The 24997-nt window shown below is 44.2% G+C and overlaps 1 protein-coding gene across 13 annotated transcripts in view; it reads right to left on the reverse strand.

The window, feature by feature from the left end:
- Positions 1–1294: 1294 nt before the first annotated feature.
- Positions 1295–24997, reverse strand: part of FUT9 (fucosyltransferase 9) — a 1273880-nt gene continuing 1250177 nt past the window's right edge. For all 13 annotated transcript variants that reach the window (XM_069606441.1, XM_069606433.1, XM_069606430.1 and 10 more), the window contains one exon: positions 1295–2818. In XM_069606441.1, coding sequence (XP_069462542.1) covers positions 1731–2810 — 1080 coding nt within the window. In that variant the 5' untranslated portion in view covers positions 2811–2818 and the 3' untranslated portion in view covers positions 1295–1730. The remainder of the gene's footprint in view (positions 2819–24997) is intronic.

A 24997-nucleotide genomic window follows, 5' to 3' on the forward strand; every position in this document is an offset into this window, starting at 1 on the left:
CTAGTCTGCCGACTCCCAGAGAGCTACCATTAATTTGCAATGCTAGCTTTACATATCAGGTGACTCATATCCATGTTGTAGTTAATGACAGTCTTGTGAAGTAGTGGTGTATTGTAAGTTAAGGTTGAATTTGCAGTGCACTAGAACATGTAGCACAGTAGACTGAGTATGTGTACATTAACATTGGCATTCCAAACATATGAAGACTTCATCAAACGTTTTCCTCCACTTGAAATAAATGGATGATTTAGAAATGGGACCATGAACTATTAATTTAATTGCATTGTTTTCTCTGTAAAATGGAACCATTGGATCTTGAAAGCAAATGGACTGATTAGTTGGTGCTTTGACTATATGTTTTAATTTTAATTGTTTACAGGTTCCTTAGAGTGCATGTAACAAAGGTGATCATGCCCTGTTGTCTGCTCTACCGAGGTATGTGTACATCAGTAACAGTGCAGACAGTCTCCCTTGTGTGTCAAAGGCTGTGTTAAAGTAAAGGTCAACCTGACTGACAACAACTGAATATCATCAAAAACAATGGTGCTACTGGATTCTTTCAGGTGATTTAGCTTTTCCTTGGTCCATATACTTAGAAGCTGGAAGAAGCTAGAAGTTGGGAGACAAAAGTGCTTGCCATTGGTTGGGCCAATGAACTTCAAGATGTCACCTTTATTTGGAAACATTGCAGCAGCATCATGGTTTACCTCTACAATTACTCTTATGCTTGAAATGTAAGTAAGCATAACTGGAGCAATCAGGATCACTCGGACGCTACAGAGAATGCCTATCCATGTTACGCCTCTTTTGTGCTGCACAATAGAACAAAAACACACGTCCAATTTCTGCTGGTGCAAGAAGTCAAATTCTTCAAATATTATAAAATGAGCTCTCCAGACCAGGTCTTCTTCCCATTAGCTCACTGGGATGCAGCATGAGGAACTTGAAACAAAATGCAAACATATCTAAATTTACTCAGCGACCGTTAGAAAATAGATCATTGTTTCCTGGTGCAATCTTGTTTGAGAAGAAAGCTCATTCAGTTATCGGTCCAACAGTAGATGAGAAATGCAAAGTAATTTTAAGAGATCTTTTCATTTAAAAGATGTAGAAACAATAGTGGAGAGAAGGCCTCGTGCTCTGCACATAACAGTGTATTCATAGTGTGATCAATACTTATTCAAGTATATTTATAAAGGCTCAACATTGAAAGGACTTGCATCTCATCACATCGCGTTGCCAGAAAGTGTTGCAATTCAGTAGTTTGCCATTTATTCAGAATCACACAAATGCATAATTTTCAACAAAGACAAAAATGGGATTTATTTTCATTTTTAACATGGCATTGTACATAACGACTCATATTTAAATTCAGTGAAAGAGCTTATCCAAAATAAAATAACATTAAAAACAAATGAGACAAAAAGTGATCCTCTGAAATTAATACTGCACATTACGTCTGGACAGATATAGGGAAATATTAAAAAAAGCACAAGTTAAAATTGTAGCAAACATCACATTTATCCTTGGTGCGCACAAATGACTATCTACATTTTGATGTAAAATTGAACATTTTGATATTGGGTGGTGCTCTATAAAATATATGACAAAGTACAGAGACAATACCCAACAAAGTGGAAATGATGACAGAATACACAGGGAGTTGTCTGTGCTCATCCGCGGATGAACAGCGATCAAGTTTGTTTGTGCAAGGTGCTCACCGAGTTAAATCAGTTCCAAAACCATTTTTCTAGATTGCTTATGGACTTGTATTCCTGGTGTCTTCTCACATGATCACATGCAAGGCACGCATGGGATTCCCAGAACTGCGATACATTCACTGTGTAATACTTTCTCCAGTTGAAGAGGCTAATGTACATCTCATTCTCTTCGTTTAGCATGAGAAGATAGTCTGCAAGTTCTCTGGGCGAGAGGAAATCGTCCACGTGTATGAAAGAGTCTGCAGGAATGTAATTCTCATAGTTTTCTCTTGATGGCCCCAAAACAACTGGCACAGATCCAGCCAACAAAGCATTGTAAAGTTTTTCAGTGATGTAATCTTTGTGGATTGAGTTTTCGAAGGAAAGGTAAAATTTACAAGTGGAGATGGTCGGGATGAGGCTTTTATCATTTAGATAATCACCAAAAGCTTGCCCGTAGGTTTGGATTGCAATGTACTTGCTCAACTCGTTATAATACTTCACTCTTGCATGATCTGGATTCCAGTTACTAACAACCCAACACACAAGCTTGTCTTTGCTTGGCACGTCGAACTCCAAAGGATTAGTACTGACGATCATGAAGCCGTAAGGCACTTGAATATCCGAGTCCCGCCTGTATGTCAAGGTCAGGTTGAACAGGTGTTCGATACCACTCTTTTGTGGTGTGTGTGTTGGGGACTCCAGGTTCATCCATATCCATTTTTGGAAGGGTGGCCTAGCTTGCTGTGGTAAATTGGTCAGGTCCCAGTTGATGTCTCGGTGATGAATCAGTACTGCATGGGATCTGTTGTACAAGGACCGGTCTATTGTTAAATGGCACCCTTGGATATTGAACAAGGAGTCACAAGATTTCAGCTCAAATGTCTGCCCAAACGGCCAGACCCAGATCAGAACAGTAGTTTCATTAAAATAATCCTGTTTTGTGGGAAAGAAATTCTTCATTTTAAGAGCTGAGCCGACGGGGTCAACGGGGCTGGAGATCCAGTTGTTTGTGGGCTTGACGTATATGAGCAGACATACCATGAAACAGCTCAACACGATGCAAATGATTAAAAATGGTCGGAAAATTCCTTTGGATGTTGATGTCATAATTTGCCCTGCATAACAAAACAAAAAACAAAGCAAAATGTTAACTGTAGGAAGAAACAAAGCAATGTTCTTACACATTGACAATACATACTCAAACATTGTATTACAAATATGTCTTTCATTTCCTTTATTTGTACTTTTACACTGTCAGCTGGCGACAAAAATCAGTTTCCAGTACGGATTGCAAAGAGAAAATGAACAGCATACAAACACCATCATTGAAATAACGCCTTCAAAGGATCAGTGCTGTCTGCTCGTGAACCAATACCTTCTTTGCACATCCACTGGCGCCAGCCACTACCTGATTTGAAAGAGCCCAAAAGAAGCAATGTGTTTTCAGGAAGCTTCGTTCGCACTCACAGTCCCATCCCCCGGGTAGAGGGCCTTTAGCAACTCTCCCAGAGGAAGGGGCGGGGCATGTGTTCAAGTGCATGCTTTCATACGAAGAGAGGGAGCCAGTGCAAAGTGACCTGCCGTATTTGCATTTGAAACACTTCCATGCACGGCCAGAAACGAATGTATGCATGCTAACGTGGTGCCTGCATATAAAACAATTACAAAACATGCTCCACACAACCTGGTGGCGTATTCCGTGTAGCACCAAACTGTTCTGGGAAGAAGGCGCAACTTTCTGCTTTGCTCCCACCACATCTTATTCCACAAAGTGTTTAACCTAGAGTTAAATGTTAAACCCCCCCTATCTGAGACTACTGCCAGATTACTGGTGAAAGGCTGCAAGTTGCTATCAAAGACCACTTTAAATTATATTTGCATTGCATTAAAAATGGTCAGATTGTTTCAGACCAAAACTGATCTTTATGTCGCGAGGCTATGGTGCCATACCTTGGCCATCCTTACCTTGTGCAGAGCACTTTATGTTTGATTATGTCTATTTATAACGCCATTTTTGGAATGGTTCTATATTGTCACTTTGTGAATAGTCTTGCATTGAATCCAGCCAGGCTGTGATATAGCTTTCTACATACAAATAAAAATGATCTGTCAGTTGATCAACATATCGGTTATCCATAATTACCGTTCACCTCAGAAACAATATTCAATGCGCTTTTAAAATATATATTGTTTATAAGATACTGGCCAATTTTGAGATTGGCATAGGGTACTGATTGGCCACTTAAGCCTTATGCTAAAATACTCCAAGCTCACATTTGGTTAAGGGAACCTTGTTAAAACATTTTGAGATAAGTTGTGGTTGGGTTGCTCACTCTGCCCTCATTGCAATTTCTATATGTGGCCTTCTCACAAACCACATGCTAAGCCACTTAAGTGTAGAAACTGCTCAAAGAAAGTCTGCCCTGATGATGTCAGTGTATACTTAAGGGTGGGACTTGAACAATGGACAGCGCATGTCCTTCTGATGACTGGTTTAGATCGTACTCTATGTTCAGAGTCGGCATAATGGGTGTTTAGTGTCTTACCTCTCACACATTCTGCTTTTGTTGCGTGGTATTCTATGGGTTTTGTACATCACACCAATGCCATTTGCATGAACTGCTTCAGCCTCTTGCAAGATGACCACATTTCTGAGTTTTGATGCCCACCATGGTGTATACTGAAGAGGTGGAGGGGTTAAGGGACGGACGGTCCTAGCACCAGGCCAGAAACATTGCTGTCCTCTCCATCGCCTCAGTCTAATTTGTAAAGGGGGTCAGAAGCGTCGCTAAGCGGAGGATAAGGGGGCTATAGCCCCGGGTCTTTTGGTTGTAGCCCCGGATAGAATCTCAGGGGCTACAACCAAAATGCTAGCTAGCCCCGAGTCCTGATATTAGCGTAGCCCCAGATCTTTTCCAGACCTAGCAACACTCCTGTAGGGGGTGAACCTTGCAGCGTGTCTGATGTCATACAGTCCTCCCCATCATGCACGTGTAGTGGAAACACACAACCTTTCCATGGCACATGACCAGATGGGGATTAAGATGGTCGGGGCTAAGGCGAATGTTGAAGAAAGGCAGCCACGCGCTTGAAGGTATGCAGCTATAATTTTGGACAGTGCAGTTGAAACAGCCAGCCACTATACGAAAGGACATTATAGGAGAGAGTCTTCAATCGGAACACTGGGCATTCCATCCTTTATGAGCATATTGTGGAAAGCATGATGTACACATGCCACTTGGGCAAGGGATCTCTCAAAGAAAGACTCCTCTGAACACCACAGTGATGCTACAAACAATTTCCATGGATAAGTGCTGCACACACACAAACCTCATTTGTGAATGGCCGTAGCGTCTACTGCAAAAGTAAGGACCAAACTGCGTTAACAATAATCAGCTATTTCCAAGGGAGTGAATTTTGGAAAACGGCACCTCTTTCAAACGAACAAGAGTCCAGCGTGATACAGATCTGTGTAGGTAACCTGTGCAGCACCTCTCCATTCCCCGACTCCCATTCATGCATAGAAAAAGAAAAGAAAACATCAACACTCATCAATGTATCTTTAACTTCTCTCCCTTGTAAAGAAGAGGCACCTTGGCCATGCAAAATGACCATGAAATCCACAAAACATTGTAGAGAAAAAGAGTGCAGTAAGATTGAAAGGCTAAGCAGGTATAAAATACCCGGAAGCAAAAAGTAATGATTAAAAGGAAAAGACATTATGTTAAAGAAGAATTAAAAGTGAGCAATACATTTGAGATCATCTATTTATACAGACATGTTTAGCTGGTTCTGCCCACTGCAAAATGTTACAATAAAGTTTAATGTATGCTGTAATAATGTAAGTCATTAACTTTGGAATGATTAATGGCTGAGTCAGACCGGCTGGGATTTCTAAACTATTGATTTATTATCTGACTAATTATATTTAGATATATGATTTAGGGCATAGGATCAATGCTCATCAAATGAACCTGCATAAAGTCAAGCAATATCACACTTAAGTGCTCATTTTAAATCAGGCGATGAATGACATGGATTGTTGAATGCGTTTTAGGGTCTCTCTTACCAAAGTAAAATACTACATTTAGGGCCTGTTTCACAGACGCCTTTTATAATGGCACAATTCCATCAAAAAAATCTCTCTGAATCAGGGCCTTAGTATTTAATTTACTTTTTATAGTATTCAAGGACTATAGCCAGTCTTCTTTTAGTATTCAGCAGTATTCCTTTTAAGCAGATTGCTATGTGAAGACTATTCAGCGGGCAGAATAATAGCCGGTCATTAACATAATACTAAACAAATATTTGCTTTCTAGTCTGCCTTACCACTATTGATCACTGTCTCGGGAGGATTGTTCAAGGGCAAAGCGCTCGATTTGGAAACAAATTACTGCAGAGCAAAAACAGTTTTGATACCCGGGTCCGCGCTTAGAAACCACTGTGTATAAATAACCAATTACAATTACAATAGTGAGAAGACAAAAAAAAGATGAATGGAAGATCTTTGATTTTGGTTTGATTTCCTTGACTGAGCTCAGTTGTGGAGGGACAAATATGCTATATAGTGGTACATTGTTGCCATTGATATATAATATGCCACCCAAGACATGTGTTCATATCCCAGCTATAAGTAGACATGGGATACCATGCTTTCACTAACATAAATAGGTCTTAATACTGTTGCTCCTTCATTTCGCTAAAATCAATACCTTAAGGCAGGACCGTGTGAGTTATATCTTGTGCACCGGGTCTTTTTAGCTTTTATTCATGTTTAGTGAATTTAAAATATAATGGAACAATTAAACGAATAGTTTTAATTTTAATACTGTTTGACTAATACCACCACCGCCCATACATGTGCGCATTATGTACTGGAAATTAATCCGATCTACCCACAGTATAGGTAACTTCAGCTAAAGTGTAGGATGACTACTGGAGAATTCTATATAAAGAACTACAGGAGGGTTGACCCTATATTTAAAATCAGGATCAATCAGGCATTTTAAACTTGCTACAACAGAGTGTGAACTTTGAAGGGGAAGAAGCATTTCCGTGAAAGAGCGCTGCATTGGTCTGAATGAAACCTAGAGTGTTGACTTAGCAGAGGAAGGATAGTTAAAAATATCCATGCCTTTCCATGAGCGAAGGTTGTAAGACATTCATTGTTGCAGGACAAGGGTTGAGGAAGAAGTGGGAAAATTACAGTAAATGTCACGTGATGAGGGAAGCTGGTGTTGTAAGGGTCATAAGCATAGCAGTAAATGCTCATAATGGGCATGGAGACATGCATAGTGGGTTGTATCAAGAGGACAGTGATTAAATACAGCTGTAGACAAGCTGTTGGATGTTTCCTTCTTTTTTGTTCTTTTCTGAGTGGAGTTTGTCTGGTTGACTTCTTAAATGAGAAACATGTCAGCAAAGGTTGTGAGTCCTCTTTCAGTAGTTTGCCTTTCTGTAAAATGGATTCCCTGGGCCCTCCCTTGGTGGTATTCCAGAAAACCACACGGAATGGACAACTAGCAATGTGTGGCCTGGCACGGTCCATTCTGCTGACAATAAGCAGGGATAGGGGGGCTTTTCTCCGTGCAGATCATTGGCAAAGGAATCTGTGAAGTGTACAATTCACTCTGGATGGTAAGTTACTTTTGCACTGGACAGCTCACCTCGCTCTAGATTTGATTTGCAAATGGTGTCAGTTTTGACAGAGAGTGACAATGCATGTTCCCACCCTTCCCTTAATTCTCCAGCACAGCGAACCAGCAGGTTGCCTGGTCTTTCCACTGCTCACTCTCAGCATTCTATCCACCTAGCCACCTTGTAGGATTCTTTCGGTATTCCTGCCTTTCAAGATCCATCCTACCTTCCGGTGGCCAGACACCAAACTCCACCAACCTTGGAAACAACCATTTCTGTGACCACTCCTTGGTGCCTTCCAGGCCAGGGATCCTCTCACTGAAGGATCTACAAGGAAAGGACACTACCTGTTTGTACCAGTTTGGGCCTGATAGGACTAAGGGCCAGACTTAATAACAGCATTTCACCTACGAAGTAGACTGTAGGCAGCTACTTGCTAAAGACATTATCATGTGGCTTTTCCCTCCACAGCCCAACCCGACCGTTGCTAGGTTTAGAATGGCCAAGGGCCGTGGGAAGCTCTGGCAAACTACACTAGCAAACCTCATCAGTATCCACCTTGCCCCATCCCAAACCCATGAACCACACACACACAAACACCATCATGTTGGTCAATCCTCACTCAGCAGTTGATCACACTGCAGAAACTGCAAACCTCACCTCATACAAACACCTTGATGCCCTCTTCATCACCAAAACATGGTTCACCCTGTCCTACCCCTATGTTTTTTACATCCATCCATCATAATAAATCGTAATAAATACCACACATTTTTCTGCTGAAATAGTTTATCATTTGGTGACTAGTGAGGGAGATGGGCATGCACCCACATAATTTCTCAGGAGATGTAAAGGTGTGACATGCTTTTACACAACATGATCAAATCAGCCCATAACAAATATATATACATACATTTTCTTTCTTTCCTCATTTGTATCTTTCCAAAAAGTTTTCATATCAAAATAGGAACGGAAAGTAATGTTGTGGAGAATAGTTATGTGTCTCATAATTAAACAAGTTTCCTTCCATGGCATTGTGTTTCTCTATTTAAGATTTGAAATGTCCCATACATGAAGGTGATTTCGATATACATTTCACAAAATGCAAACAAAACGATGACACGCTAGCGCACAGTTGGCCTCACTTATTGATGAAATACATCTGCTTTTTGCGACATGAGTGGTAGATAATGTTGGACATTTTGCCTCAGAGAAGCTTTAAGAAAGATAGGTTACAATAAAAGATGCAAATTCAACACAATTGGACCATGGTTGAAACACATTTGATTTTGAATGACATGTACCGTTACATTTGTGAGTTTTGAATTTGCTGGGTAACAATGTTTGCAACATAAAGAAGAGAGAAGCATAGCCTTTAATCACGGCTAAACTAATTCAGTGGTTACATTCTTAAAATTTAATTTTAAAAAAGTGTGGACAATTTGAAGTTATTGCCTTTAGAAATTAACAAAAGGGCCTAGTTTTATATATGTTTGCATGTGTTCATTTGTCAAATACTTAACAGTCAAGACACATGAATATTTCCAATACCATATAAAAAATAAGAATTTTCATAATCAGCTTGAGGTTGGTTGTTGTTTTCATATCAGCCATGAAATGCCATAAATAGCTCAGAAGTTCCAACTGCATTAACATTAAATTTGCTCACAAATAGCATGACATTTGCTCCTGGATATCAATAACATAATAACAAGACAATTTATATAATGCAAACAACTAATATATCTTTTGTCACCTATGTTCCATCCACCCAACGGAATAGAAACTATTGCATCTACCAAGGAAGGTTTACGTCCTTGCTGCTCTGAATATGAAAATGCACACACAAACACACAAACTGTGACAAATCGTGTGAATTCATCCCTCCTCCCCAAGGGGGAGCCTCCACCTTTGAGGCTAAGGAGATGAGTCCACTTCGCAAGACTCTCCCTAAGGGTCTAGGCAAGTAGAACCTCACTCTGAGAGACTCCCCCTCAGGGACAAAGACTCCCGTTGCTCTGAGGAACTCCATAACTACTCTCTCATGATGGTATACATGGGACTTCTTGAAATGCTTAACAGCAATAAGAACCAAGACTAACTGAAGACATCATTAACATGCACCATTAGTATCAGAGAAAAGACGCTGTCTCTTTAAGGACAAACATCGACTTCACAGTGATGAGGACGTTTAAGGAGGAGCACACGCTGAGATGAGATGGTAGCATAAAGCAAACCAGAGGTGGAGTCAACGAGAGCCGTGGAGGCTGCAAAATTCTGAATGACCCTGAACTAGAGGAGCAGACGCTGGGAAGACACTGTACCGAATCAGTGAGAAACTGAGGGTCTGAGAACCCAAAACCAGTTGGTGGAGTGACTATGAGTAGTTTGTGGTGTGCTGGCAGCCCAACCAACTATGCTAACACCAATCCACAGAGGTATTAGCAATGGCACCATTTGCAAGGAGGGAAGTCAAACTGTGGCACGAAAGGGAAATGAGAAACTGGCAAAGAGACGCCAACAGAGAAGACAACAAGAAAGAGATGCCAAGCAGGAAAGAAGATCCCCCATGAAGAGAGAGGTAACGGGGAGGATGGGAGGACCAGGAAGCCAAAAGGGAATTGTTATACGAGTGAAACAACTCATCCGAGTGAAATTGTTGAAACACAAACTACAACATTGATAGATCTGAACTGTAACAAAGTAAGAGGGAATGTCATATGTTAACCTGAGAAAGAGAATATTAATCAGTGGATAAAAATACCTTGGGAAGAGGGGAGAAGATCTCAACCCATATTAATTAGGATTAATTGGAGAGTAGTTGAAACAAGAAAATCTGAAATACGAACAAGAGAAGTGGATAAACAAACAGATGACCAAGATAAGTGTGAGCTAAGAAGGAGACATACTTAACATTCCTGAAGGGATAACCCAACCAAGAGAATATATTACTCAAGGTCACACAAGGCCAAACTATGTGGAAGTAAGCATCAAACAAACTATTCAAAGGAGCCCAGGGAAAATAATCCCACAAGATATGCGAAGAGCCAATGGCCTTATTCAAGAACTGCAAGCCCTATTACAGAAGGTGGCTAGAGACTATTTGAAAATAAGATATTAAAAGAACTCCAAAGCAGCACAGAACCCTGCTTCACCAGGAGAAAGGAGTCATTCTCCTGGCATTAGTTTTTTGTATGGTGGTAGGTTTAGCTAGGGTTAGTTTTGGACAGTGGACATTCTTTTGATTTTGGCATTTCTGGACGACTGACAAGCATCTTAGTTAAGTATATAGGTTGGGAACACCCCACAGCTATAGAGAAAGATAGGCTGTCTTATTATTTAACAAACTGTTGTTGGAAATGTTTTCAAAGTGTCCACATACTTCTTCTGGCTTGCCAAAAAACACACAAACACACTGCACTAGATCAGTTGCTCAGCCTATAGATTGTTTTTTCCAGCAATCAATGAAGCAATAATGCTGTATTTTGAGGCTGCTAATGACCGACGGCTTAAGTTAATATGCAAAGCAAGTGCCTCCAACATCGGCTGTGGATCGTTGCTACGTGGTAGGGACCTCATGGTGGACATTACGGCCATTAACACCAAAGGCCAAATGCCGGGGTGGGGGGGGGTCAAGGAGATGGTAAAAGTGAGAATAAACGACCATGGCAAATGTGTGACCTCTGCATTCATATAGTGTTTTTTTTTGCTTTGTTTTCAAACATTATCAGTTTTCACATAAAACCAACAATCACAGACAAAAAAAGACAAAAAAAGACAAACACTTGAAATACATTGGGTCAAAACAACCACAACATGATGTCATGTCTGGATCATATACAAAATAGTTCCAAAGACATGAAACAACCAGTAATAATAATGATTAACATCCCATATCAATGCAATCAACAAACATAGAACCATAAAAACAAGACACAAGACAAACAAACCAAAGAAAACACACACACACACACATCCACTCCTCACCTCCACAACACAGCACAAGCCAATTCCCTATATCAGCCATAAAAACTATTAAACTGTGTCCCCAAGTCATAATAAACATCCCGCTGGACTCTATTCAACAACATCACCTTCTCATAACAGGACGGGACCTGCATTTCCACCAACCAATCCTCCACAAGCGGTTTCTTTCTATTCTTCAAAACTTTCAAAATCTGCTTTGCCGCAACCACCAATGCCTCATATTCTCCAGGTACCTCACATTTCTTGTTTTTTAAAATAATATCACTGCCATGAAAATGGACCCAGGAGCTCTTAGGTGAGCATTTCTTATTTCCATGGCTTGTGTGGGGAAATGATGTCATGAGGATAGGATGCAGTCGAATGCATGCTTCTAGAGAAAGGTAAGAGGTGTGCTTGCCCGTATTATATCAACGTTAGAGGTGTGCTGAACCCTGCGACTTCCAATGCAACTTAATCTAACCTTCTGTACCCCCTTGGCTACCACTCACTTCTGCTCATGACCTTATTTGCACACCACTACTGGAATTTCCTCTTTTCGATAACAATGAAATACATCCTCTCTCCTTACCTTCAAAACTGCCCTCAAAATGCTTCTTTCCAAGGAAGGGACTCTTAAAGGATAGTTCCGGGACTTTTTTTTTATTGTCCCTACGGGTCGGCCATGTGTTTGTAAGCATAAATCGGTAGATCGTAGGAAACTTTCCTATGGACCTTACCCGACTTTTCGCCCATTATCGCACTCGAAATCAGCCTCCATTTTGTGATAATCCTATCATTCCGCCGCATCGACCTGGCTCACCTGCCTTTGCGGCACTAAATCAAATCCCCCGCCCCTGAAACAGACTTTATCAAAACATTCATATTCCCCGCCTCTATCCGTGACGTGACTGAGCTGCGTAGGCAAACGCGCCCAGGCGTCTTCTACGCGACTCCACACAGACCCCAGAAATCAACACAGATCAGCTCACAATACAGCGCACCACAATTCGGAATATGAAACTGTACTTTGAAATCAAACCGCAAGATTGTAAATGTGGTAAAGTACATTTATTTGACATCAAATGTTTAGAGAATATTCAGCGATTTGCATTTTTATTTGCTCATGTTCCAAAAAGTTCGTATTGAGGAACGCGATGGTCCTTTGCTGTACACAGGGTCTTAGAGCATCTCACAATACAGCGCCACAATTCGGAATGTGAAACCGTGGTTTAAAAGCAAACTGCAAGATTGTACATTTGGCAAAGTACGTTTATTGGACATCAAATGTTTAGAGAATATTCAGCGATTTGCATTTTTCTTTGCTCTCGATCCAAATTAGTTCGTCTTGAGGGAAGCGATGTTCGTGTGCAGTACACAGGGTGTTGGTTTACGATAAAAATAAGCTCTTCGGTCGCACTGATAATCGCATGGCTGTTCCAACAACGAGGCACTAGGCCACCACAACGGTAGGTATGTTGCATCTAACCGTTAGTACCGCGTAAGGGCATACTTGTACTTGGCGATCGTCCCATAAAATGGTCAGGGTGGTAACGTTGTTCACGCGGAGAAGCAACTGGCGGCTGTAGAAGCCGTCCGCCGGTGTCCGGTACTCGTGACACAGACAGTAGTGAATGATGTACCTAAAAACATAAAAAATGAAATTAGTCTCACCATCAGATCCTTATTAAAATCATAGCGAGGACAGCGCTACTGGGTGTACACAAGTGTTTAAAGGCGTGGCGAGGCAGGGAGGGGGGGGGAGTGGAGTACAAGGTAAGTAGCATAAAATAATAAATAAATAGGGCCAGCTGGTGGCAAGTGCAAGGTAAGTGCAGAACAAGTGCTGGGAAGGGGGGGCTGTAGGATACTGAGACAGTCCCCCAGTGCAGGGGTTGACAGGGAGGCAGTGCAGGTGGAGAGTGGAAGGGCCCAGGACCGAGGTCGCAGACAGTGGACCAGTTGTAGCAGGGGAGAGGGAGAGAGAAAGCAGAAGCAAAGAGGAAGGTTTTGAGGTGCTTCAGTAAAAGCAGATGTTTCTCCTCAAGATAGTGCGCGGTAGAAAACAATATGCCACATAGAACGAACAAGTACAACTGAACCCGTCTTTAAAGCCACTGTATAGTAATGAAATTGCGGTATAAACTCATCAAAAGTTACTTACATTATATTTGCATTTTCCATTGTGTCTCTGTGTAGGGCAGACCCGAAACACCACTCCTTCTTTGCCGACGTTACTTCTTCTAATGAACGTGGCTCATCGTTTCGTTTCTGAAATTTTATTCATTATCTTTTCTTAGTCTTTCAGGATGGTCCCGGCCTGTCAAGGTCAAATCACAATAGAACCTTATACTGGGTCGTGGGCCGTTCCGCCACCCGAGCAAAACATCAAAGCAGCTGACCTTCACTTTGAGCGAGCACACATTTCTAGTTAGCTCCAGTTAGTGTAAGGGCATCTTGTCTGCGTGCCTTTTTTTTTATTGTCCCTATGGGTCGGCCATGTGTTTGTAATACGGAAACATTCTATAATTTTTGTAAAAATGATTTATATTACTGTTTGGTTTAATTGCAATGGGCCTGAAACATGAGGAGACTCGAGAGAACAGACAATCAAATTACAATCATTTAAACCGTGATGTGTATTTCTCAATGAGCTCTGCTTTAGGTGGACATGGAACAGAGGCAATGTTGGGTGGCAATGCAGTTGTCCCCTGCATAGGTTCGTTCACCACTCCATGTATGTGCCTATCGAGGACATCTACGATAAGTCTCTCAATAAACTCATATTGCATATCCTCAAACACTGGTTTGATCACCCATTGTTTACTTCTTTTAGTGAAGGCCTTATTGTAGCGAAGCGTCCCTAAAGTTCCGGTCGTCCTACTTTGTTGACGGCCAACATTATGGTTATGTGCCAAGACCGCTAGAAGAGTCCGATTTATCATGCCTTCCATGCCAAAATGCAATCTTTTGGGCCTGTACTTTAGGCACATATTGTGGAACACCTCCAAATCTCCTGTGTGGCAGAATTCCGTGAGTCCCCTCAAATCTCTTGTTATAGTTTTATCAAATACAATCTTTTCAATGGCCTTGTGAGTGGGTGATGAAGGAATCAACCACTTCTTCTTCCGTGCCTCCTCTGTGGACAAATGGCCATGTTCACATTTGTGGAAATGCTCATTTGTCGACCATCGATGTACGTTGCTACAGTGCAACATTACTGACCGCCATTTTTCCAGTAGAATTTCCAACGACCCTTCACATGTTTTTGAGCTCCACCAAAGATGGTTGCTGATTGACTTGGACCACTGTGAAATACCTTGCATATCTTTTTTTTTTCCTGCAGCCGACAATTTTTTATTGATTGTTTTTGCAAGATGCCATACGTCAAATTGGTGATTTATATTTTTGTACTCTTCTCTCATTGTCTTGGCAATTGAAACGTGTCTGTCCGTGGCTATCAGGTCGATCACCATTCCCCGCGATTGTAGTTCTTGCAATGATGCTACAAAGCCAACTTTCTCCATGGCCACTGAGGATGTACTTTGTGACACCTGCACGACCACCGAACTCACAATTTTCTTACTTTCCATGTCCTGAAAGTGGTAGGTGCAGTACTTGGCTGAAAATCCTGGGCTGTCGCACTGTCCATCACCGGCTAGCCTGAAGCGTTTGCCCGCGAATGTACTTTCCATTGACATTTTTTCCATTCTCCAAGCTTCGCTGATGGCTGGAAATAGATAATCGGTTTGGTATTTGTAGAACTGACTTTTCGCAATGAAATGGATTCCCACAAACTGAAAGAAATACTGTAACTTTTTAAAACTTGAACCACTAAAAAGTGCGGCCGCTGCACAAAGTAGATTGCCTGCTGGCAGTTGCCCCAGCATGGGTTGTGCAGACCATGCGAACGGATGATATTGTGTACAGGTGGCATGTATTTTAAGGTTAGTGCCTCGAATTGCACGAGTCACATTAATCAATGGCTCCCCAAATACTTCCCCACCAACCCAATGCCCACATTTCATCATCATAATAATATCCATCAAACAGCTATCGAATACAATGAATTTGGCCTCTTTCCTTATACTGTCACTCTGCATCCCAGCTGGTTCGGCCTGTAACGTTGAGGACATGTCACTCGCATGAAAGGTACAATCTCTGATATCGTCTTCCGCTATGCTGAGTGATATTGATGGTGTTTCATTGTCGTCCACTTCATTCTCTTCCATTGCAACATCTGTTCCTTGTCCGGAGATGGGAGAAAAAAACAATGTCTTCAACTTTCGCGCGCTCTTATTTTTTGCGGGTGTGGATTCTGTGAATTGATCTCCGACTGCATCCAAACTACCAGGAGGACATTCACTATCAATGGCTGGTGGTGGTATAGCTCCGTTGTCAATCACTTCATATTCTTCCCATTGGCACGATGCATCTCCAGTCTCAAGTCCCTGCCAAAAGGTTTGACAAGCAACATCTCTCGTTCGCTTCACTGTCTGTGTAGATCTAGTTCTTACACCAACTCGCAACTAGAGGACAGATTAGAAAAGGGATGTTCAGTTTAAACACAACTTACAGTATTGAACTATTGACAGTGAAAGACAACATAATATAGTGAACAGGACACTAACCTTCTTTTGCTTTCTTTTCTTTGAAACTTTCTTGCCTAGAAATTCAACATCTGGACGCTGTTGCTCCGACTCGTGTGTGCATGTCTCCACTTCCTCTCGCGCTGCAACGACTATATTTTCATGATAAGCACATCCATCACTCACTGAGGCTCCATCGACTCCCTGAAACATAGAACTTTCATTAGTATGTATAATAATATTGAAAACACAAAATGTACTTGGGGACCAATACCCATACGTACATCTCAATAGCAAAACACGAATGAACGCATTGTGTAGAACATTCAAACGACAATAGTTCACGCATTGTTGATCTAGTTAGATTGAACTGTCAAGATCCATACCTCGGGCTCCGCATAGACTTCCATTGATGATATTATTGAAGATGACGCTTCAGCAACTCCCTGAAACACAGTAATTGCATTAGTATGGTTTTCTATTTTGTTTAAAAGAACATAAACTTTCTGCAGGCGTCAACGGCTCATCTAAATAGACCTGCACAAATGATCAGTTGTCTAAAATAAATAATGGATATCTAAATATGATTCGATTTGCTCCATCGTTGGAAGTGTCACCACCCAGAGATCTGCATCAACTACTAGGGGTGATGTTCTTGTTGAAGAAGCTCCGTCAGCTCCCTGAAACATAGTACTTGCGTTAATAAAGAAGGAAGTATAGCGGATGTAATCACGTCATTTGATCTCGCATGATTGATCTGTCAGTATCCATACCTCGAAATGCATAAGAACATCAAGGGATGCTGTAACTGCGGTGCACACTTCTGCAAGCTGTTGCGCCGACCCGTAACTGCATGCTCCCCCTTCTTCTTGGACTAATGCTCCATCGACTCCCTGAAACATAGGACTTTCATTAGTAATGAACACAATATTGAAAAAAGAAGACACATAGGAGGGCGACGACAGAAGGACATACCAATGGCTAAAAACGAAAGAAACATTGTGTGTAACAATCACGCTACAAGAATGCAAGATCTGATGATCTCCATCGATGGAACTGTCCGGAAACGTACCTCGAGCATCTGAGTGACATCTACGGTTGTCGTCAATGCGTTGGACTCCTCAGCATCTCCCTGAAAGACAGTACTTGCATTATTTTGGATAACAATAATTATAACTGAAAACAAAGACTAGAGGACGAGTACTGTGGTGTACCATTAGGTAAAATGATTACACGATCAATTAAAACTATTGATTTACATGCCTAAAACAAGTCAGTGTCAGAATAGCTAAGTAAGATTACCCGATAGGCGCTTGAAGTGGCTGATGACTGCAATAACGACACGGATGGAGAGTCTTCCGCCTTCATATTGAGTGGATACATAAATGGGGAAATTATTGTTAGCTAATGCTACACACTACCGCAAGGCCGAGAGACAAATACGTAAACTTGACTCACCAGTGGAGGGATGTGGACGAATAGAGTGGGAATAGCGGTTGAGAGCAATTTTCGCCTCGCTCGCGGTGTTTTCTTCTTTATTAGCAATGATGTGGAGTACATGTCTGGGCTAAAGTGCCTGCTGCAGATGCGGTATCGATCACCCCTCTTGTCCGCAAAGACTTCAAGGACTCTACTTTCTAGCTCAGAGGCTGGATATCCGCAATATCGGACCCATTCTCTTATCTGATCTATTGTCTTAGGGAAAACATGCATTATAGTATCTTCAGATTTGTTATGGGTCTTCGAAGGGCAACCGCCAATGGAACAGGCAGGCATTATGGAAAGTTCTGAAAAGTAAAGATCAACAATTCTCTATGAATACCAATGTGTTAAAACATTAAATGACACATAAAAGGTTCAATGCAAGGTCCGTTTTGGTTCTTGGAACTATACACGTTATTCACATGCGGATAAGTATTTCAATAACTTTCAAAAAATAGAAAAAGTAATTTGACTAAACTCAGAACATGTGACTAGTTCCTTGCATGTACTGTCGTGAACGAAAAGAAAACATGGATGCAATTTGATGACTACTAGCAAATAGATATAAATTAAAAAATTGGACGCAAAATGATTATGGTACATGGACTTACCTTGACGAACAAACAGTTAGATGCAGGGATCAGAGTAGTTTCTTGTCGTAGAACAGGGAGCAGTTCACAGGTTGCAAACTGACGAGTTTGCTCAAAGTGGTCACGGAAGTTCACAGAGACGAAGAGCAGATAACCAGCACCTTCACGGGTTGACTAGCAAAGCGCAAAGAAGTTCTCATTAGAAATATGAAGTGGGTTATAAAGAATTCGAAACAGGGGTGTGTTTGTGAATGAATGACGTGTATATGTCGTGGCATTATGCGGTCTGCAGGGGGCCGTCCAGCGTGAGGGGGGATGCTTGGCAGGAGACACAGGGTCTGGAGGTAGACATGGGAACAACAAACCCATGCTCTATAGACCACTTTGAAGTGTACATGGTCTTTGGCACCTCTTGGCCTTTATCGCTCCCTGACAGCTCCACTTGCCAGCAGCGCAAGTACCCCGGTGCGAACTGCCTTTGATAGGGCGGGGGGTGGATCGGGGCGGTGGTCGTGCAGACAAGACACAGGAAGACTCGTGAATGGAGACACACTTATGTGGATTGCAGGGGGCCGTCCAGCGTGAGGGGGGATGCTTGGCAGGAGACACGGGGTCTGGAGGTAGACATGGGAACAACAACCCATGCTCTATAGACCACTTTGAAGTGTACATGGTCTTTGGCACCTCTTGGCCTTTATCGCTCCCTGACAGCTCCACTTGCCAGCACAAGTACCCCGGTGCGAACTGCCTTTGATAGGGCGGGGGGTGGATCGGGGCGGTGGTCGTGCAGACAAGACCCGTTTGCCGCAGGACCTCACCAAGGAGAGGCCATCTAACTGAATGTAAGAGGATGGCTGCAGGATCTACTACATGGAAGGCAGGGGGGTGAGTTTATAAATACCTCACCCTCCCAGGAGAATATATGGGGGTCATCTCTGTACCCGGTGCCCAAAAAGAGGATTTATTATGATCAACCATATTTATTATTTACCTATAACCATGTTTTGTATCAACAAAATCCAACAGCTTTTTATTGCCAACGCTTGATGCCAACCCACAAAATAATATATGTATGACTGCTGCATATATGGGTTCAACGGTTATGTGGATTGAAGGTGTGCGGCCAGCGTGAGGGAGGATGCTGGCCGGAGACATGTGGTGTGACAAGACAAGGCACTGGAAGGCTATTCAACGGAGACACACTAGATTCATTTAAAAAATCAAAACAACCATTGCTAAAATATATGTTGGGCTTTATTTTAGATTTTAGTTAAACATAAATAATAAACATTACACATTGTAAAGTTGAGGTTGCAGCACATCGAGGGAAAATCCGCGGTATTGTCCACTGTCACTGGGGAAATGTTGTCTAATGGCAAGTACGGCACAGGCAGGTATTACTCTCCGAACGCGGTGTCCGAGCCTCCCGTGAAGCCACCAAGTGAAGCAACGATAGGCCACCAGCCTGTACCACCTGTGAAAAAAAAAGATGCAAACTGTATTAAACTGACCAAACTTTCTTATCAATGTCGATTCAGGTAACACATGTCATTTTTCTTAGAAAAAAATTATATCTAGAAAATGCACTATATGGAACCAATTTACATGCGTTCGAATGATATGTAAATGTAATTTTATATGTGGGAGACGACCATGAAATAGTGGTGGCATCACTGACATCACAAACAGAGTATACTTACTCGTTACTCGGATTACGCGGACGAACAGTGCCACGAAGTTCGTGCATAAGCACCATCATCATCCTCAACACTGTCCGTGAGAGGCAGGCTTCCCTGAACTCTGGCAGCTCGGTGATGCATTGCGGACTTTGCTCGCCTTCCTGCAGACTTTGCTCGCTTTCCGAAATGTAGGCCAAGCACCCGGAATTTTCACGGCAGCAGCAGTTCTCCTCCTCAGTTGGCATTAGTTCGCACCGATTGCACGTGCACCAGGTGGAGACGCCGTCCATGCGACATGGTCCAGGCTCTTCATCCGTTGACTGGTCCTCCCAACTGCCGTCCGAATCCCCATCGTTTTCGCGTGCTTGCCTTTCCAGTAGTTCCTCCTCGGTGTACTCGGGCTCGTACATATACGGCATTATTGTGGCCATTGTGCGGTAAAGATAGTAAAATAATTTACAGAGATGGTACAGGTGTTCACACGGGCTACAAGCGGCGAAGGTAGCTGACCAGAGCACTGAAACGAGTCACAGAATACTCAAAGTAACACAGAGAGAGGAATGGAATCGAAAATCTGCTGCTGTATGTTGTGAAACGGTCTGTTTATACTTATTGGGGAAAGAGGCGTCCTGCCATTTCCATGGCAACACGTCAATAGCTGAGGCGCAGTGATTGTTGACACGAGACGTGCTTGAAATGGGCAGTACGCGTCTGCTGATGTCAGGCTCAGGGGCGGGGGATTTGATTTAGTGCCGCAAAGGCAGGTGAGCCAGGTCGATGCGGCGGAATGATAGGATTATCACAAAATGGAGGCTGATTTCGAGTGCGATAATGGGCGAAAAGTCGGGTAAGGTCCATAGGAAAGTTTCCTACGATCTACCGATTTATGCTTACAAACACATGGCCGACCCGTAGGGACAATAAAAAAAAAGTCCCGGAACTATCCTTTAAAGTCCACAGTGAAATCATCTCTCTCCCTTCTCCATTCCCTTCCCTAATGCATCGAACTCATGTACGGTACTCTAAATTGCATAATGGTAATAATGTGTATATTATCCTTCTCCATACTTAATGCAAATAGTTAAAGTTGATGTTTTAGTTTGTGGTGTACCCATTCAATGGTCCCAATTCTGCTTCACCTTCCATTGCCAGAGATTCAACACTTCTGCCTTCCATTTTACAAAACCAGACACAGAATTGCTCCAATTTATGTAATAGATATATAAAGATAAATGCAAATAAATATGAATTTCCCACAGTAATGTCACAATAGCTGGCCAATGATGTGGCGTTCAGCCCATGTTCCGGGGGCTTAACGCCATTAGCACCCTGGGTTAGTAAACGGTAACCAGGGGTGATAAAAAAAAGTATTTTCAGTCATTGAATGGGACGCTTCAATTGTCCCGTTCAATGTCTGAAAATACTCTGCTAAGATGGCTGCCATGGAAAGGGAAGGCAAGTTTCCATACAGAGCCCAGGAGCTCTTAGGTGAGCTCTTGTAGAACGTAGCGGGTGAGAGCAGCTCGCCGGCAGTCCAGCTGCTGGTTTAGACCCCAGCCGGTCCTCGGGGCCTCATGTGAGTTTACTTTTCTTTGGGGTTATTTATTTGTAAATTGCGCTCCGAGCATGTTGTTTTTCCCCCTCCCCCTGCTGCGACTTCCTGGTCCCCACCTCCCTCCCGCCTCCCTGCCCGCCCACCCCCCCTCTGATTGGTTATTGCCGGTGTCCCTCTGGACTACCCGACGGCTGCTCTCCCTGCTTGCCTCTTGTAGAACATAGCGGGTGAGAGCAGCTCGCCGGCAGTCCAGCTGCTGGTTTAGACCCCAGCCGGTCCTCGGGGCCTCGTATGAGTTTGCTTTTCTTTGGGGTTATTTATTTGTAAATTGCGCTCCAAGTGTGTTGTTTTTTCCCCCTCTCCCTCCCCCTGCTGCCTCTTCCTGGTCCCCACCTCCCCCCTGCCTCCCTGCCCGCCCACCCCCCCTCTGAATGGTGATTGCCGGTGTCCCTCAGGGCTACCCGACAGCTGCTCTCCCTGTTCGCCTCATGTAGAACGTTGCGGGTGAGAGCAGCTCGCCGGCAGTCCAGCTGCTGGTTTAGACCCCAGCCGGTCCTCGGGGCCTCGTATGAGTTTGCTTTTCTTTGGGGTTATTTATTTGTAAATTGCGCTCCAAGCGTGTTATTTTTTCCCCCTCCCTCTGCTGCCTCTTCCTGGTCCCCACCTCCCTCCCGCCTCCCTGCCCGCCCACCCCCCCTCTGATTGGTGATTGCCGGTGTCCCTCTGGACTACCCGACGGCTGCTCTCCCTGCTTGCCTCTTGTAGAACATAGCGGGTGAGAGCAGCTCACCGGCAGACCAGCTGCTGGTTTAGACCCCAGCCGGTCCTCGGGGCCTCGTGTGAGTTTGCTTTTCTTTGGGGTTATTTATTTGTAAATTGCGCTCCGAGCGTGTTGTTTTTTCCCCCTCTCCCTCCATCTGCTGCCTCTTCCTGGTCCCCACCTCCCTCCTGCCTCCCTGCCCTCCCACTCCCCCTTTTATTGGTGATTGCCGGTGTCCCTCTGGACTACCCGACTGCTGCTCTGCCTGCTCGCCTCTTGTAGAACATAGCAGGTGAGAGCAGCTCACCGGCAGTCCAGCTGCTGGTTTAGACCCCGGTCGGTCCTAGGAGCCTCATGTGAGTTTACTTTTCTTTGGGGTTATTTATTTGTAAATTGCACTCCAAGCGCATTGTTTTTTCCCCTTCCCCCTCCCCCTACTGCCTGTTCCTGGTCCCCACCTCCCTCCCGCCTCCCTGCTCACCCACCACTGCCCCCTTCCCCTCCCCCTTGGGTGCACTTCTTGTCTTAAACTGTCCCTCCTGGCCAGCCCCCTGCCCGGCAGCCCCCACGGCTAAGGGCCCCTTAGTCAAAGGGCAGTTCCCACGGCTGCAGCTCCTGTTTGTGTCTGCAGGTGTCCGCAGGGGATGCCTGTTGCCTGCCAGTATCCATTGATTTGTCCCACTTGCCTCCTTGCCTACCCCTCCTCAGACTCATTAACACGGCTGTGCCATTCCCCTTTTTGTGTAATATGCACTATATCAGTATTTAAATCTGTGCTGTGTAAACTAGGCCTTTCTCCCCCTTTTTAGGATTCTCATACTTAGGTGGATTCCCCCCAGTTTTTTGAGCATTGGAGCTCTTAACCCTGAGAGTGAGTCTTACTGCGCTACTCGATTGCCAGTCGCTATCTTGTCTGCCTGCTCTCACCTGTGTCTTCCCCTCTCTTCCCCCCTGCCTCTCCTTGCCCTACTCTATGGTGCTCTCTATCTCTCCTATCTTCTCTAATTGCTTCTCTATTGACTATCCTGCTCTCCTCACTAAATCTGGTAGGAAAAAGTTTTAAAAGGACACCCTGGTCTCCAATCCAGGCCTCCCTATCGCTGACACCTACACCAGTGCCTCCTCCAAGGAAACTCTCATTGACATCCTCTTTGTCGTGCCTTCACCTGACCTTTGGACGCTTCATATGGTCTCTGTACTCGCTCCTTTCTCCTCTTCTCCCATTAATGGTGGCATCCATTGGGATGTCCTCTTGGCCTCCTTCCACTCCTCCAAGGTCATCATTAATGTTTACTCTAACGGGACCGTCTTGGTCCAAGGCACTCAGGCCAACCTTCACCTCTTAGATAGATGCTTCCCAGGCCTCATCAACTTCCTTTCTTCTCCTGCTGTCCCCCTCCCCTTTCCTTGGCTACCTTGCCTTCTCCCTCCCTCTCTGCCCCCTCTTGGGCTCCTTCTACACCTCCGTAGGGCGTACCCCTGATCTGTACCCCTCCCCGGATGTCCTTCAAGGATAGCAACCTTCTCCACATTGCCACTCTCAACTCTCGTTCTGCTGTGAAACATTCCTCTGATATCTGCCACCTTCTCGAAGGACTTGACCTCGATGTCCTCGGTCTCACTGAGACTTGGTTCACCACCAGCTCTGTCACTAGCTTTGACATGCTTCTACCTGACGGCTAAAAGATCCTCTCTGTGCCCAGGCCCAACCGCTCTGGTGGGGGTGTTGCCCTTATATTCCCTTTTGAATGCCTTGTGTGCCGGCTCTCTCTCTCTTCTAGCCATTCCCTTACCGTGGCTACTATCTATCGACCGCCTGGTCAGATTTCCTCCTTCCTCTCTGAGTGGGCGGACCTCTCCTCCTGTCTCTTGGCCTCAACCACTCAACTCCTCCTTCTTGGAGACTTCAACATCCACTTGGATGCCTCCTTTCGTGACCTCTGTGACTCCCTTTCACTAACCATTCTCCCCTCTGGCCCAACTCATTCTTCAGGGCACACTCTCCATGCTCTGATCTCCTCTGACCTCCCCCTCTCTGTCCCCCTCTCCACTCCTCTCTCCTGGAGTGATCACTTTCTCCTATCCTCCCACCTCACCCTCCCTACCCCTCAGGCCGAGCCACCTTCATCACTGCCACCCACCTTTGCAGTCATCCGACCCATGAAGTGCGTGTCAGTTGAGGCTTTCGCCGCCACCTTCTCACCCCCTCCTCCCCCTTTGGCTGACTCCCACCCTTACACACAGCCCTCTCCATGCTCCACTCTGCTATATCTGATACTCTTGATATCATTGCCCCTGTCATGAGAATCCGCCTGAAGCCCAAAGCCAAGTGTAACTCCTGATATGACTCCGATCTCGTCACCCTTAAACGCAAGTGCTGGTTGGCCGAGAGGAAATGGCGGGCTTCATGTTCATCCTCTGACAAACTGGCCTGCCGCCTGCTGCAACGGCAATACCGGCTCTCCGCTCTCACCAAGAAGAGAGCCAATATCCAAGCCCGGATCTCTGCAGCATCGAACAACTCGGCTGAACTCTTTAAAATCTGCAAGGAACTGGCCAATCCTGCTGCAGTCTCTAACTCTCCTGTCCCTTCCCAGGTCCTCTGCACGGCACTGGCTTCTCACTGAATTTCCAACACTCAGAACATCCTGTCCTCACTCTCCTCCTATCAACTCCCTCCCTCTATCCCCTGCTCTTCCTCTGGCCCTTCTGCTGCCACCCCCCTCCTCTCTTCCTTTCCCCTTTTTTCTGCAGACGAGGTATCTCGACAAGTCCGATCTATGTTCCTCCAAAACTTTCAAGGACCACATCAACTCACTGGCTCCTGCCCTGGCTGATTTCTGCAATCACTCATTCGCCACTGGAGTCTTCCCATCCTCCCTGAAGCACTCCCTTGTGCACCCTCTTCTTAAGAAACCCTCTGCTGACCCCTCCTGCCTGGCCAAATATTGGCCAATCTCCATCACTCCCTTCCTGGGCAAGCTCCTGGAGAAATTGGCCATCTCCCATCTTAATCTCCACACCGAATCTGTTGGTTGC

This window comes from Ambystoma mexicanum, chromosome 4p, assembly GCF_040938575.1.
Source record: "Ambystoma mexicanum isolate Mex_15411 chromosome 4p, UKY_AmexF1_1, whole genome shotgun sequence".
Classification (NCBI taxonomy): Eukaryota; Metazoa; Chordata; class Amphibia; order Caudata; family Ambystomatidae; genus Ambystoma; species Ambystoma mexicanum.